General features: G+C 31.3%; 1 protein-coding gene across 1 annotated transcript in view; it reads left to right on the top strand.

Annotated features, from left to right (window-relative positions):
• Window positions 1–12,052, top strand: part of LOC134725599 (transient receptor potential cation channel subfamily A member 1-like) — a 29,790-nt gene extending 17,738 nt beyond the window's left edge. The window contains exons 18-30 of the mRNA XM_063589545.1: window positions 391–450; window positions 1,438–1,515; window positions 2,475–2,545; window positions 3,387–3,576; window positions 4,827–4,943; window positions 5,161–5,327; window positions 6,016–6,076; window positions 6,801–6,869; window positions 7,717–7,890; window positions 8,309–8,377; window positions 9,892–10,005; window positions 10,982–11,103; window positions 11,656–12,052. Coding sequence (XP_063445615.1) covers window positions 391–450; window positions 1,438–1,515; window positions 2,475–2,545; window positions 3,387–3,576; window positions 4,827–4,943; window positions 5,161–5,327; window positions 6,016–6,076; window positions 6,801–6,869; window positions 7,717–7,890; window positions 8,309–8,377; window positions 9,892–10,005; window positions 10,982–11,103; window positions 11,656–11,791 — 1,428 coding nt within the window. The 3' untranslated portion in view covers window positions 11,792–12,052. The remainder of the gene's footprint in view (window positions 1–390; window positions 451–1,437; window positions 1,516–2,474; window positions 2,546–3,386; window positions 3,577–4,826; window positions 4,944–5,160; window positions 5,328–6,015; window positions 6,077–6,800; window positions 6,870–7,716; window positions 7,891–8,308; window positions 8,378–9,891; window positions 10,006–10,981; window positions 11,104–11,655) is intronic.
• The last annotated feature ends 2,506 nt before the right edge of the window (window positions 12,053–14,558 follow it).

The raw sequence follows: 14,558 nt of genomic DNA on the forward strand, positions 1-14,558 counted from the left end.
GTGGCCTTATTTTTATAAAAAAAATGAACGAAAAACAAATATGTAACACATAAACAAATGACAACCACTGAATTACAGGCTCCTGACTTGGGACAGGCTCATTCATACATAATATGGCAGGTTTAAACATATTAGTGGGATTCCCCTAACCTGAAACAGTGGCATAACAGTACAACATAAGAACGAACTGTAAAAATCAGTTGAAAAAGGCTTAACTCATCAGATGGTATTTTTGCATCTGATTATAGATATTATGAAAACTTACATTTTCATGGTCAAAATGTATGTATGTTTTAGAACAGTATAAATTGAATTAGAAATTTCTGTTCATAAGTGAAACCAATGAAGAGAAATTAAGGATTTGTTTATATTTACAGTATTTCATTATAGGTAGTTTTAGACAACTGTGTTGAATACTCTAAAAGAAAGAAAGATGATCCAAATTTTATGGTGAATATTGATGCAATAAGAAAAAAGTGTGCTTTTAAGTAGTTTAAATAGTGAAATGGTCATTCTCAAGAGTTTCTCTACGAAATAGATAAATTTGTTTTTAAATCTTAAATTGAATAATATGAAAGGATTTGCATTTTATTCTTGCTTTTACAAATGTAAATGTTTTTTATTTTTTTATTTTCTCAAAATTATATCAAATTGTGCAGTAAAAATATCCCCAAAATAAATTACTGTAATTTGAATAAATTTGGTAATGCCATTCTTGAACAATGGACAAAAATTTGAGTTTACTATTTGCATTTCTGGAAATGCATCATATAAATAACGTTTTAAGGTGGTACCTAACGCTACAGGGAGATAACTCTGTAAAAGCAGCTAAACGTTTTAATTACGTTGTGTTGTAAAGGGAATATCAAGCTTCTCAATGATCAAAATTGGTGTTAGTCAAACTGCTATATAACCAGTGTTATTTTTCTGACAAAACGGTTGGTTAAAATTTTTTAAAATTTTTATATTTTTGTTAAAGGGTCAAAGTAAATACTTTGACAACATATTATGAAAATAAAACAAGCCAAATTAATTTTAGTAAAAGTGTTGGGTACCACCTTAAACATTATATAAATTTAAAGATTTTCTTATTGCAAAACATAGTTATCAAATTACTATTTACAGCAAAAATGTTTGAATTTACAGTATTGGAAGTACCTGGAATTTACAAAGGAAACTGATGCATTGGAAAATAACTATTTTAGGATGTACCTTGAGGAATGATAGCATTAGAACTTAACACAAATATGTTTAATGTTTATCAAAACACATGACAATAAATGTTCCTCACAAAATAAAAATGCTACTTAATAAATTTGATTTGTCAGTAGAACTTTTCTGGATTTACCACACTTATTAATAGTAATGCATTTGTTTATATAAAGTTTATTACAATGCTGCTAAAGTTTAAGTACAACATATAAACTATATTTCCAGGTGACCTTTGATTATACCTACATAGACCCTGGAGTAGATGACATGATGTCTAAGAAATCCAGGTTTTTTGCACCAAAGGTACATTAACTTTATTTTATTTTTTACAACCACCGGGTCGATGCCACTGCTGGTGAAGTTTTTATTTCCGGTGGGTATCTCCAGCTTAGTAGTCAGCACTTCTGTGTTGACATGAACTTTAGGCAATGTGGTCATAATTATAAATTATCTTTTTACAAAACTTTAAATGTTTGAAAAATGAAGGCTTTTTTTACCTCAGGAATAGACTACCTTAGCTGTATTAAGCAAAACTTTTAGGAATTTTTGGTCCTCAATACTCTTCAACTTTGTACTTTATATGGCTTTTTTAAGTACTTTTTGATATGAGCATCACTGATAATTCTTATGTAGACAAAACATGCATCTGGCGCAAATACAAAATTTCAATCCTTGAAGCTATGATGAGTTTATTTATCACAACAAAATAAACACATGTAAAATAGAAAATTTCGGCTAATCAATGTTATGCATTGGAGACCAATTTTTGTTGGATTCATGGGTACAGGTGAACCCCATATTAACATATTCAACGAATAACATATTTTCAATAAGCTTTGTTTACAGAGATTGGCAAAACCACGAAATCAAATATTCACAAATATGCAAGTTTTCAGCAATCCACGAAAATAAATGAATCCACAGTATCCAAGAAAATACAACTTCTTCCTCAAACCTCAACAATTTGTATGCATGAAAAATATACAATTGCTTTAATGTAAATGATCACCCATTAAAGATAAATGAATCTACAGTATCACTTGATGGATTTTTCTGTTATCAATAAATAATTGATTACTCTTATTTTTGTATGTATTTGATTATTTTATCAAAAGTAATGTTATTACTTTTCAATTACTGTCAATCAAATGCTAAAAGGCTTGAATATTTGTTATATATGTTTTCTTTTGGAATACTAGTACCTGGAAAATCCTTATTCTCAGAAATACTGTTTAAAACACCTTTTCTTTAATGTATTTCAGGCAATGGCTCGGTATAAAAGAGAAAGTTTGTTGTCACATATACTTGTGCAAAGTAACTTGATGCACAAATGGTAAGTCTTGTTTTATTTTCTTAATGTTAAACCCTTTATTGCATGCTTGTTTTTTTAGGTGTTTTTTTGGGGGGTGTTTTAACACACTTTTAAGCAACACTTTTAAGCTATTTCGAGGTGGCCAGTTATTATTTGTGGAGGAAGGCAGAGTGCCCGGAGAAAACCCTGGACATACCATAGGAAAATTTACAATCCTAGTCAATTAAGATTAGAGTCGAGTGCACCTGCACAAGTGTGGTTCAAACTCACAACCTCAGTGTTGACTGGCTGTTGATTACAGTAATAATTACTTACACCACTCTGCCACCAAGGCCCCCTTGAATGCTTGTGGAACAATACCTACATTTAGTTATAACTTATAGCTTAGTGAAAAGAAAAAAAAAAACCAACAGACATTATTTTTATTCTTTGAAAGATAAAATGGAGATCTCGGAAGAGTGCCTCCATTTTTACAGCGGATATGGTTTATCCCCTTGGAAATGGCATTGTTATCCATGCCTACATTTCTTGTAGGATATTTATTAAAAAGTTTTATAACAAATTTGAAAAAAACCTTTGTGTTAGTCATACCCCTTGAAACTAGCATTGTTAGTGATTCCATGCCTTCATTTCTTGTATGATATTTATTAAAAAGTTTTATAACAAATTTGAAAAAAAAAACTATTTTAGTCATACCCCTTGGAAATAGCATTGTTAGTGATCCCATGCCTATATTCTTGTGCAAATTAACAAATTAGTTCTACCAAAAAAGATAAAAAAAATTATTTATTGTCCATGGGCAGATAACATATGTTTAATGTGAGTGATTTTAAAACTCTTTTTTTTTTTTTTATATTTTTAGGCTTGAAAGAGGTTATTTATATTTCTATATTAATTTCCTGGTATTTTTTGCATTTCTCTGCTGCCTACAGTTTTTCTCAATTATGATGCCAAAAATAACTACCAATGTCCTTGATAATGTTAGACAGTGTCCTCTTCTACTAAACGACACACTGTTAGCAAATCCTGCTATTGTAGCTATACACAAAGAGGTAAGGAACTTTTGTACTTTTTATGAAACTAATAGTTTAAAAATGGGAAAATGTGTAAGATTCCAAAGAAACAATCAATACACCTAAATCAAAGAGAGATTGAGAAAATCAGGGCAAAAAATGGATTAACACTAAAAACTAAAATAACAGTTAAAGAAATACTACATAGAAAATTATAAACCAAGCAACTCAAACCCTATATTATACAGCCCAGGGTGATTTGAGGTGCTCTTGAAGACTAAGCCAAATCTGTTTTACAAGTGGCACCTGTCATGTTGCATTTTGTACAAATTAGTGTACGGTTCATTGCTTAACTGTCATTGCTTAACTAGAAATAGTATATTGATTGCAAGATAAAATTGAAAATCTAAATGGGATGTGTCAAAGAGACAACAACCCGACCAAAAAAAAACAACAGCAGAAGGTCACCTACAGGTCTTCAATGTAGCGAGAAATTCCCGCACCCTGAGACGTCCTTCAGCTGGCCCCTAAACAAATATATACTAGTTCAGTGATAATGAACACCATACTAATTCCCTAGGCACCAAAACATGTCGATCAATAAATTTCTGCAGCAGTCCCTAAAGTGTTGTTGTTAAAGACTCTCTACATTTTTTTTTTTTTATCATAACGACCCTGCATACCCTCGGGTATCCACTTTATGGACTCTACCGTACTACAGACTCACCAGGCGTTGGTTCACTTTCGTTTGTAATTAATTTCCAAATTGTACATAAGAAACTAAAATTAAAATAATACAAGACTAACAAAGGCCAGAGGCTCCTGACTTGGGACAGGCGCAAAAATGAGTATTTATAATCATCCAATCAGGGCATGGAAACATTTTCGAAAATTTCTGCATGGAATATTGTGTATTAAGACACATCATCTGGTGTTATATTGCTTAAATGCATAACATGTACCATTTCAAACTATGACAAAATAATAAATTACTTCCTTACAAAATAATAATATTTTAAAGTCTTGCTATATCCTAAGAGGTCTCAGTCGGAGTGATCTGCTTATGAAAAAATAAACCCATTAAAAAAGAGTACTGGATTTGAAACAAATTAAAAAATTTATTTACTCCATGTTTACCTACTCTTTAAACAAAAGAAAATATGAAAAAAATATTGCATATTGTAGAAATATAATTTACAATACTTAAAAAAAGGCTTTACTAGTATTGTTTAAAAGAACTCTGATTAATTTTAACACAATTTTATAACAATGTAATCTATTTTTTTCAGCTTGGTTTATATTCTAAAATGGAAATACCCAAGACAGAAATGGTTGCCCTGAAAGCTTGTGTATTTTTTATGGTTATTATTCTGATGTTGAACCAGATAACTATGTGCTTCACAACTGTAAGTTAAATATTTAACTCATCATGAATTAATTTCTTAAATGTTAGAATTAAGAAAATGTGGTATGATTGCAGACTATTTTTAAAACAATAAATAAAAAAAAATTATGATAGACAACAATTAACGAGATAATTAGATGTATTTTTTATGCATTTTTTTTAAAGTTTATTAAATACAGCGAACATTTTTGAAAATAACAGCTATAATTATTTTGTAGGGATGGAAATACTTTACAGCTTTAGATAATTGGTTATCATGGACTACGATTATAGCTACTTTAGTATTTTTACTACCATTTAATAATCTACCTTGTTTGAATAATTGGAGAGCAGGGTGGATGGCTGCTGCCTTAGGATGGTTAATGTTGATGAACATTCTTAGAGGGTCAGTTCCACAATAGTTAGGGCCTTATAGTTAGATATCTTTTGTGTCATTTTCCATTATTTGTACTTATGAAAAACATGACCAACACTTGCATTGGTTATTATATTGACCATGACTATTTAAAGTGGGGGCTTAATTCTTGTTGACAATATGTTTTGTTTTCGTAAATTTTTCTTTTGTTATATGGTTGGTTATATGTTGGACAGAGCCAAAAAAGCATGACATCGGTATGCTGTTTTGGCAGCCGTGTCAACAATTTATTAGTTTGTTATTAATTAGATATAGGAAGATGTGGTGTGAGTGCCAATGAGACAACTCTCCATCCAAATAACAATTTAGAAAAGTAAACCATTATAGGTCAATGTACTGCCTTCAACAGATAGCTAGTATTGTTTGATTTCAATGGCAAAATACACTTTTTACCTAAAGCTCTTAGTCAATCTACAATATGAAAAGCTAAGTAGGCCTATTATATGTCAAGTTCTACGAAAAATGCAACAGGGTTATAATCGCAAAAATTTTATGTAGCATTTTGAAATTTTTTATAAGAGTTAAACTTGATTTTTCTTAATATGGCTTAAATTAAAATAGTTAAATAGTTGAACATGGCAAAATTGCCATTAAAAATACAGTCAATAAATTTTGAATTTACAGTACATAATTTGATAATGTCTACTTTTATTTTCAGCTTCAGTTCTATTGGAATATACTTTATCATGTTTAGTGAAGTAATAATAACACTTTTGAAGGTAAGTAGATAAAGGTGTAATATAGTAAATGATTGTTTGATAATATAAAACCAATGCAGGGGCAATTCCAGCCATTTTTAAAAGGAGGGGTTCCCACTCAGGATAAAGGCGACAATCCAACCAATTTCCCCTTTTTAAAAGCATTGGATTTCAACCCCCATAACTCCACCAGACATTCTTTTTCTAGTAGAAACTCTTAGTTTATGACTGCTTCAAGAGTTATTCATACTGTAGGCATTTTAAATAAAAACAACTTTTCAACATTCATCACATTAAATTATTTGACTAAGCATGTATGGTCACACTATATGAGTATATACTGTGGATTCATTTATTTTCGTGGGTACCAATTTTCGTGGTTTGAGGAAAACTTACATATTCGTGGATATTTAATTTCGTGGTTTTGTCGATGTCTATACTCATTCCTTTAGAAAATTTGTATTTCGTTGAACATTTGAATTCGTGGTTCTCTTGTACCCACGAAATCCACGAAAATTGGTATCCAACGAATATTGATGAATCCACAGTACCCTTAATTTGTTTATATTTGAGTTATAAAATTGAGGATCGCAATAATTTAATCTAGCATTTTCACATGTCTTATAAACAGACATTTGTTATAACTCAATATCCTTTCTATCTATCTACTTAAGGTATTTAAAAACTTGATGAAATCTAACATAAATTTTTCAAACTTTTAATGCTACATTGTCATATATTTCAGGTTGTTTTGATACTGTGTATATTCCTGATGGCTTTTTCTTCAGCCTTCCACATAACACTTGCAAATACAGTAAGTTTAATTGTCAGGGAGGCTAAGATGTTATTTGTAGTATTGAATAAACGTAATATTATGTAAAACAATAAAAATTGCCCTTCTCTCCCCCAAAAAGTTGGTAATAACAAGCAAATAAACATAGACAAAAAAGTAACAAACAAATAATAAAACCATAACCCTCTCTATCAATTTTAATCATATGATACTTTCAATCCTGGTATCTATGATGAGTTTATTTGTTTCTGTTACAGCCAGGGTTTCAAGATCATGATGCATATCCGCCAACTACATTTTCCATGATGTTAGGAATAATAAACTATATAGATAGTTATGTTTCTGTTACAACCAGTGTTTAAAGATCATGATGTGTATCATATAACTACACTGTCTATGATGTTAGGAGAATTTTACTACATAGATTACTTTTGTTTCTGCTACAGCCAGGGATTAAATAATGTGTATCCTTTAACTATATTTTCTACATGTATGATACTGGGAGAAGTATATGAAAATAAATAACTGTGTTTCTGTTACAGCCAGGGTTTAAAGATCGTGATGGGGGTCTCATTGAGGGGGTTCCGATCCCGGATCCCGCTTACTGTTTTGTCAGATTCACCTATCCCGCTTACACTATGTACGTAAGCAATTCTAATTTTTTTGTCATTTTCCGGGTCCCGCAAGACCTCATTTCCCGTTTTCACGCCACAATAATTTGACTTTCACGTGTCACGCTTACAAAAAAACGGCAATCCTGCATCACGCTTAGACCCCAATGAGACCCACCGTGATGTGTATCCGTTTTCTACATTGTCTATGATGTTAGGAGAATTTAACTAAAAAGATAACTTTGTTTCTGTTACAGCCAGGGTTTAAAGATCGTGATGCGTATCCTCTTTCTACATTGTCTATGATGTTAGGAGAATTTAACTATATAGATACCTTCACAACAGGAGCAAATGATCCATTTGCTATAGATGGTTACTGCATTATGTTTCTATTCTTCCTTGTGATGCCACTTGCATTGATGAATTTTCTTGTAAGTATTTTTAAATTCTGAAAGGAGTATTATTATTTGTAAGTCAATGGTACAATGTCTGTGGAATAAGTAAAAATTTTTGGGAAGAAGTTGTATGGTTTTCCCTGTAGCTCCTTAATGGGTCCTTGTCATTAATGTCAATTTGTGTATTTACAGTTCATGAGTTGCCTAAAAGAGGAACTTACTAAACCGGTGCCAGTTGTACCATATTCTATGCCAGCAAGGGGACAACATTCATCTCTTTTTAATGTTTTCTCTATAACTTAATACACTTTTGTAAATTTTCAACAACAAAAAACTGACCTCATTTCTTAACCATTTTTAACATGTTTAACGAAACTTTCATCATAAAATTCAGCAAACTCAAACTGATACCTGCCTTGTTTTTTTTTAATTTTGTTGTGTTTTTATTATTCAGACTGGTATAGCTGTAGGTGACATTGAAACAGTAAGAGCTGGTGCATACATATCCAAAATTTCAATTTTTGTAAGTTGAGTTACATGGTTTTTTTTCATACAGCATTTTTGTCTCATTTTTGTCTGTGGTGTCCATTGCTGTCGTAACTTTTAATTTGTAGACATCTCTTTCAGATAATTGTTGTTTTAATAAATTTATTCTTATGAAGGTTTAAAAATCAAAAGAGTTCTTTTTTTAATGATGAGATTTATTAAGTTAGATTTTGATTAGACTTTAGAGATGATCATGTTATGTCTTTTTGATGTTATATTTCACATGGCCATAAAAGTGCAAGGTTTGACATGCCACAAAACCAGGTTCAACCCACCATTTTTTCCTTTAAAAATGCCCTGTACCAAGTCAGGAATATGGCCATTGTTATATTATAGTTCGTTTCTGTGTTTATTACATTTTAACGTTGTGTTGTTTGTTTTCTCTTATTTTTGAGTGTATATTCACATTGCGATAAGACGTGTCACGGTACTTGTCTATCCCAAATTCATGTATTTGGTTTTGATGATATATTTGTTATTCTCGTGGAATTTTGTCTGATGCTTGGTCTGTTTCTGTGTGTGTTACATTTTAGTGTTATGTCTTGTTCTCCTCTTATATTTAATGCGTTTCCCTCGGTTTTAGTTTGATACCCCGATTTAGTTTTTAGTCCATGAATTTATGAGTTTTGAACAGCGGTATACTACAGTTGCCTTTATTTAGAAGCCTGCTCATGTGTGATAAATATTAATTTTACATTTAAGGTGGTACCCAACACTACAGGGAGATAACTCTGTAAAATCAGCTAAACAATTTAATTACCTTGTGTTGTTAAGGAAATATTAAGCTTCTCAATGATCTAAATTAGTGTTTGTCAAACTACTATATAACCAGTGTTTCTGATAAATTGGTTGAAATTTTTATATTCTTGTCAAAGGATCAAAGTAAATATTTTGTCAAAATTTTAGGGTGTTGGGTACCACCTAAACATGAGTCATCCAATAAAACATTTGTGATATCTTACATTAGTTTGCACAAAGCTTTTATTACAAAAGGTAGATGAGGAAATACCATTTAGAATTAGAAGTCTTATTTGGTACACTGATCTCTCATTGAAATTCCCTCTATTCACTTCAAGTTTTCATGTAAATTTTTGTTTTTTTCAAAAGACCAAACTTCTTAACATATGGAAGATATAAAAAAGAAGATGTGGTATGATTGCCAATGAGATAACTATCCACAAAAGACCAAAATGACACAAACATTAACAACTACAGGTCACCGTACGGCCTTCAACAATGAGCAAAGCCCATACCCCATAGTCAGCTATAAAAGGCCCCGATAAGACCATGTAAAACAATTCAAACGAGAAAACTAACGGCCTTATTTATGTAAAAAAATGAACAAAAAACAAATATGTAACACATAAACAAACGACAACCACTGAATTACAGGCTCCTGACTTGGGACAGGCACATACATAAATAATGTGGCGGGGTTAAAATACATTTCATTCAAACCTGACATGTTTTGTTTTTTTTAACCTTTTTTAGATTGACAAAAGCTATCTAATGGAAATTAGATTTCCTAGATCAGTACAGAGAAAATGGCAGAAGTTAAAACATACTGTATATCCAAACAAGCCAGAAAGTACAGTATGGAAAAAGGTTTGTATAGCCTTACACTGGTCCCAGTCCAATACACTGGTATCTAAATAATGTTAAAAAAAAATTAAAAAAATTAGTACATACCATATGTGCAAATTTTGTCTGTCTGTACTTGTATAAGTTGACAATTTACTAATTGATGTTTTCTGGGAAACTTGATTTAAATGACATTTGACCTATTTGATATAAGAAACTGCAGAGGCGGATTTAGAAGGGGGCAGAGGGCTCAGCCCCCTCCTTTTTGGGAAAGCATTTGGTTGCTTATATAAGGAATCACTGAAGCATGACTGGAGTGGACCCCAGGTTAGGCAGTCTACAGGCCCCCACTTATGAAAATTTCCGGATGTGCCACTGTACTGGCACTGCAAACTAACTTATTTTCAAGAATTCTTTATTGGAATACTTTGTCATTTGTTATTATGTGGAAATCATGGACAAGAAGGGATGATTCCTCTTAGATAACACTATAACAGTAACATTTGAGTCAAAACAAGTTACTAACCAACCTTTTCTTCAGTTTAGATCCTACCAATATGTCATGAATTTTGTAGTTTTTGAGAAGTAATTAAATATTGAAAGCATTTTTTCAAACCCCTTGTTGTCTTTGATGGAAAATTATCAAATTTATGGGAATTAGGGTTTGCCCAGTATTTGTGTACACTGAACATGGAAATGTGAGTCTGAAATGAATCTACTATTTGGTTAAAGTTTTGGTATATGATAGATTGCTATGAAGTTGTGATCACATCACCATGGAATGTAGCACACATTTTCATTAGGATGATAAGTTACTTGAACATGCACCTTTTTGAGGGTTTTGATCCCTATTTCATGGTCTAATGAACGTGAACATCATTTTATTTAGCAATAAACATACATGTATCCTTAACAACAAACACTTGTTGACTACTTCCTTCATCAGGAATGATTGTGGCATGCACAAACATAATTGTTGTTACATCTTATTACACAACAGGTAAAAAAAGTGCTGGTTGGGAGTGAAGAAGAACTGGTTAAAAGATATTTAGATACAGGGAAGGCTGATGGTGTTGATGAAACAGATGAATTAAAGACATTAATAAAAAAGCAAAGTTCACAGTAAGTACATGATGTTGAAAATGTTTGTCACAGTGAAATAAGATAAACAGATTTACTTCTTAATTACAGAAAAAAAATCCCTTCATCTCTGTTTAGGGACAAGGAGCCTTGAAACTTAATGCAGAACAGGTTATACCTTTTGATTGTCATGTAGAGTGTTTTTGAAGTTAACTTAATAGGTTAACGTCTACTGAGTTTTTAAAATAGATATGGCTTTCCTCATGATTACTTTTAACAAAGAGCCCCTTTTAGCTCTCTGAAATCCCAAAATTCATCGCTGTTAAAAACAAAAAGCTAGATGATTATAATACTGGCTTTGCTTAGCTTTATATTGAGTTATTTTAGATATTATTAACTTTGGGCAATATATTATTGTTGACCTTGCAAGATTCAGTTTGGTGTACTGGTAGTCAACTGATTGTGAGATTTGAATATTACTCAAAGGTAAAATAAACTAAGACTTAAAAAATAAAATATGAGTTTTTCTGTTTTTCAAAGCAAAACAAATGTATACATGAATTGCAAGATAAACACTTTGCTGTTTCTTTCCAGGATAACAAAGTTACATGATTTACAGAAACAACAGCAAGATCTTATAAAACAAATGGCAGATCATTTACATATGGATTATAAACTGGACAGTTTCTCCGTAGCTGAATCAGAAATGACCACTAGAGCTGGACACTAGTTGGAATCAGAATAGGTCATCAGGAATAACCACTAAAGCTAGACACTTATGGAACACAAAGAACAGATAATCTGAACTGACCACTAAAGCTGGACATTAGTGAAACAGCAGACATTTGATTAGTAGATTAAAATTAAAGATTACAAATACACAGTGCTGGTCACTTACAAAGTTCACTGGTTTTGTATAAACACTAGTTATTAAAGGATGGACACAGTACTCTCAATCAATGACTATTTTAACATGGATAATAAATTTGTTTTTCTTTCATGGCATTAATCACAAATATCAAAAAGGGATTATGAGTGTATCTGTCATCATCTGATAACTGTCATCTTATACCTAAATTTTCCCATATACATCTCTTTTAAAAAAAGTATCCCTCTTGATTCTATTTGTAACTAGTTATCAAAGGTACCAGGATTGTAATTAAATACGTCAGACACATATTTCGTCTAGATAAGACTCATCAGTGTAAGTGTTTTTGCACCCTTGAAATGATTTCAAGTTTCAAAAGAATTATTCTGATGTCAGAAATGGCACCAATTATCTTTTCTGTTTATAGAACAATAGCTGTTAGTCTTAATATAATGAAAATGTTTTTGATTTTAACGTAATTGATAATTTCAACAGAAATGATAATTAAGTTATCAGGGAACAGGTTTCAATTGAAACTCAGCATCATCCATGATATTAATAAACGGAGATGTTGATATTCATAGTATCTTTAAAAGATATGTTTTTAAATCACCAGACCCACAGACATCAAGAGGCCGTTTGTTGTCCTTTTGTCCTTTAGTCCTTTAGTTGATTACAACTGTTAGAAACATTGTCTTCTCTAACCACACCAGCCAAATGTTTCAAAACGTTACCTGAAGGTTCCTTATGTATTTGAAACTTTTGATATAATATTAGGTCATTTGATCTATAATCAAAGCAAGCTTCTGTTGCGAAAACATATAACATGAGGGTAGTCTGTGGTTTTAATGCAGATTATTACCTCAAAAAGTACAGCAGTTGGAGAAAAACTCTTGGTGAAGAAATGGTTAGCTGGTAAGGGTATATCAATTACAAAATTTACAGAAAGAGCAGACCATCCATTATCCATTTTGGAGTTACTATCCCAGAAATGTCATTTTTTTTCAGTTATGCAGTTTGTGGTTGTTATCTTAGAAACTAGTATAGTTACAGAGAGAGTCTTCAAAAAAAGGAAAATGACCTGAACAATAAGATGTATAAATTATCATTGAAATCGTCTAATGAACCTTTTAAGGAGTTTTACTCCTGAAAGTCCGTTTTCCTCAATTTGTTTTGCAGAAACTATAATAGTAAGAAATGATACAGATAAACGTTTGACATGTGAGAGATTCAGTCCCGAGGGGAATCTAGTTAGTGATAGACACAGCTTATATTATTATTATAGATAAATAGGATATTCTTACATTGTTAACATGGCAAAAGAAGATTTAAATTTCATTGAAAAGAAAAGTATAGGGGTTTGTATCGATCCCAATAAATATTTAATGATCATAGATACTAGTATTCAGATTGATTATATATTACTTGGTTTGTATAGAGACATAAATAGTTCATACATATGTTACATAAGTCTCATAAAGCGTATATCTCTGGTTTGCATATGGAAAGCAAGTTACGGATTTGGCTATATTTTTTGGACCTTTTGGATTATAGCTCTTTATCTTTTATATAAGCTTTGGATTTTAAATATTTTGGGCACGAGCATTATTGAAGAGACATGTATTGTCGAAATGCGCATCTGGTGCAGGAAAATTGGTACCGTTAATTTTATTATGAGAAAAATAAATCTTATAGGTTTGGTGTCAAATGAGCTCCAAACACATAGAGCGGATATGAAAGAAGCATCATTGAAATCTTTGCAATTAATCAAGAAATGCTGAGACTGCTTTTTGGTCATTCAAATAGGTAGTTTAGCTGCCTTTATGCTAGCACTCTAGATTTGTCCTTTTCTAAACGAATGCTGACACAGTCGTCATTCGGTTTTAAATACTTTTGGTATGTTTACAAAAATGACATTTACAGAATAATTATAAGATTTAAACTATTAACAATAGTTCGTATTTTCTTTCAAGGTTAAATTTAAATCAACAATTTATCAATGTCCCTTTCCCGTCTTCCAATTATCTTTAAAATATTTAAATCAATTGTGGCATGCAAAGTGATTTAATCTGCCAGTTTTGCTACACACGTCTTCTCATAAATACATAAGTTTAAATGGCGTAAACTAGACTCCATTTTATCTTTTTAAACATCATTGTAAATACTATCAATTGAAAATTGAAAAACCTAATTGTGAAGTTAAATATGAACTTTCAAAAATAAAATGTATGCTAAAAAATATTTATTTATAACACGAGGTAGGAAATCCCTTGCAGAAAATGTTCCATAATGAACAGAGCGCATCATTAGCATGGCACTCATCAAATTTTTGACATTGAATTTGGGAGATATCTGTTAGCGAAAAAAATGTGTTCAATCTATTTGCGCCAATATTACGTATGTTTTGTTTTGTTATTAGTTTTCAACTTTTAATAATTTCGCTAAATATAAATACAAATTATCAAGCGTAACAGGTTTTCTTTTATATTTTCGTATGATGAAAGCAATAACTCCAAACCACCCCTACTTTTAACTGTACGTTGCAAGTTTTATTATCGGTTTTCGCACTGTCTGAATCACTCTGCTCAGTGCGTCATAGAATTGCATAACACAACTTTGTGGCGTCAAA

Source organism: Mytilus trossulus, chromosome 7, assembly GCF_036588685.1.
Source record: "Mytilus trossulus isolate FHL-02 chromosome 7, PNRI_Mtr1.1.1.hap1, whole genome shotgun sequence".
Classification (NCBI taxonomy): Eukaryota; Metazoa; Mollusca; class Bivalvia; order Mytilida; family Mytilidae; genus Mytilus; species Mytilus trossulus.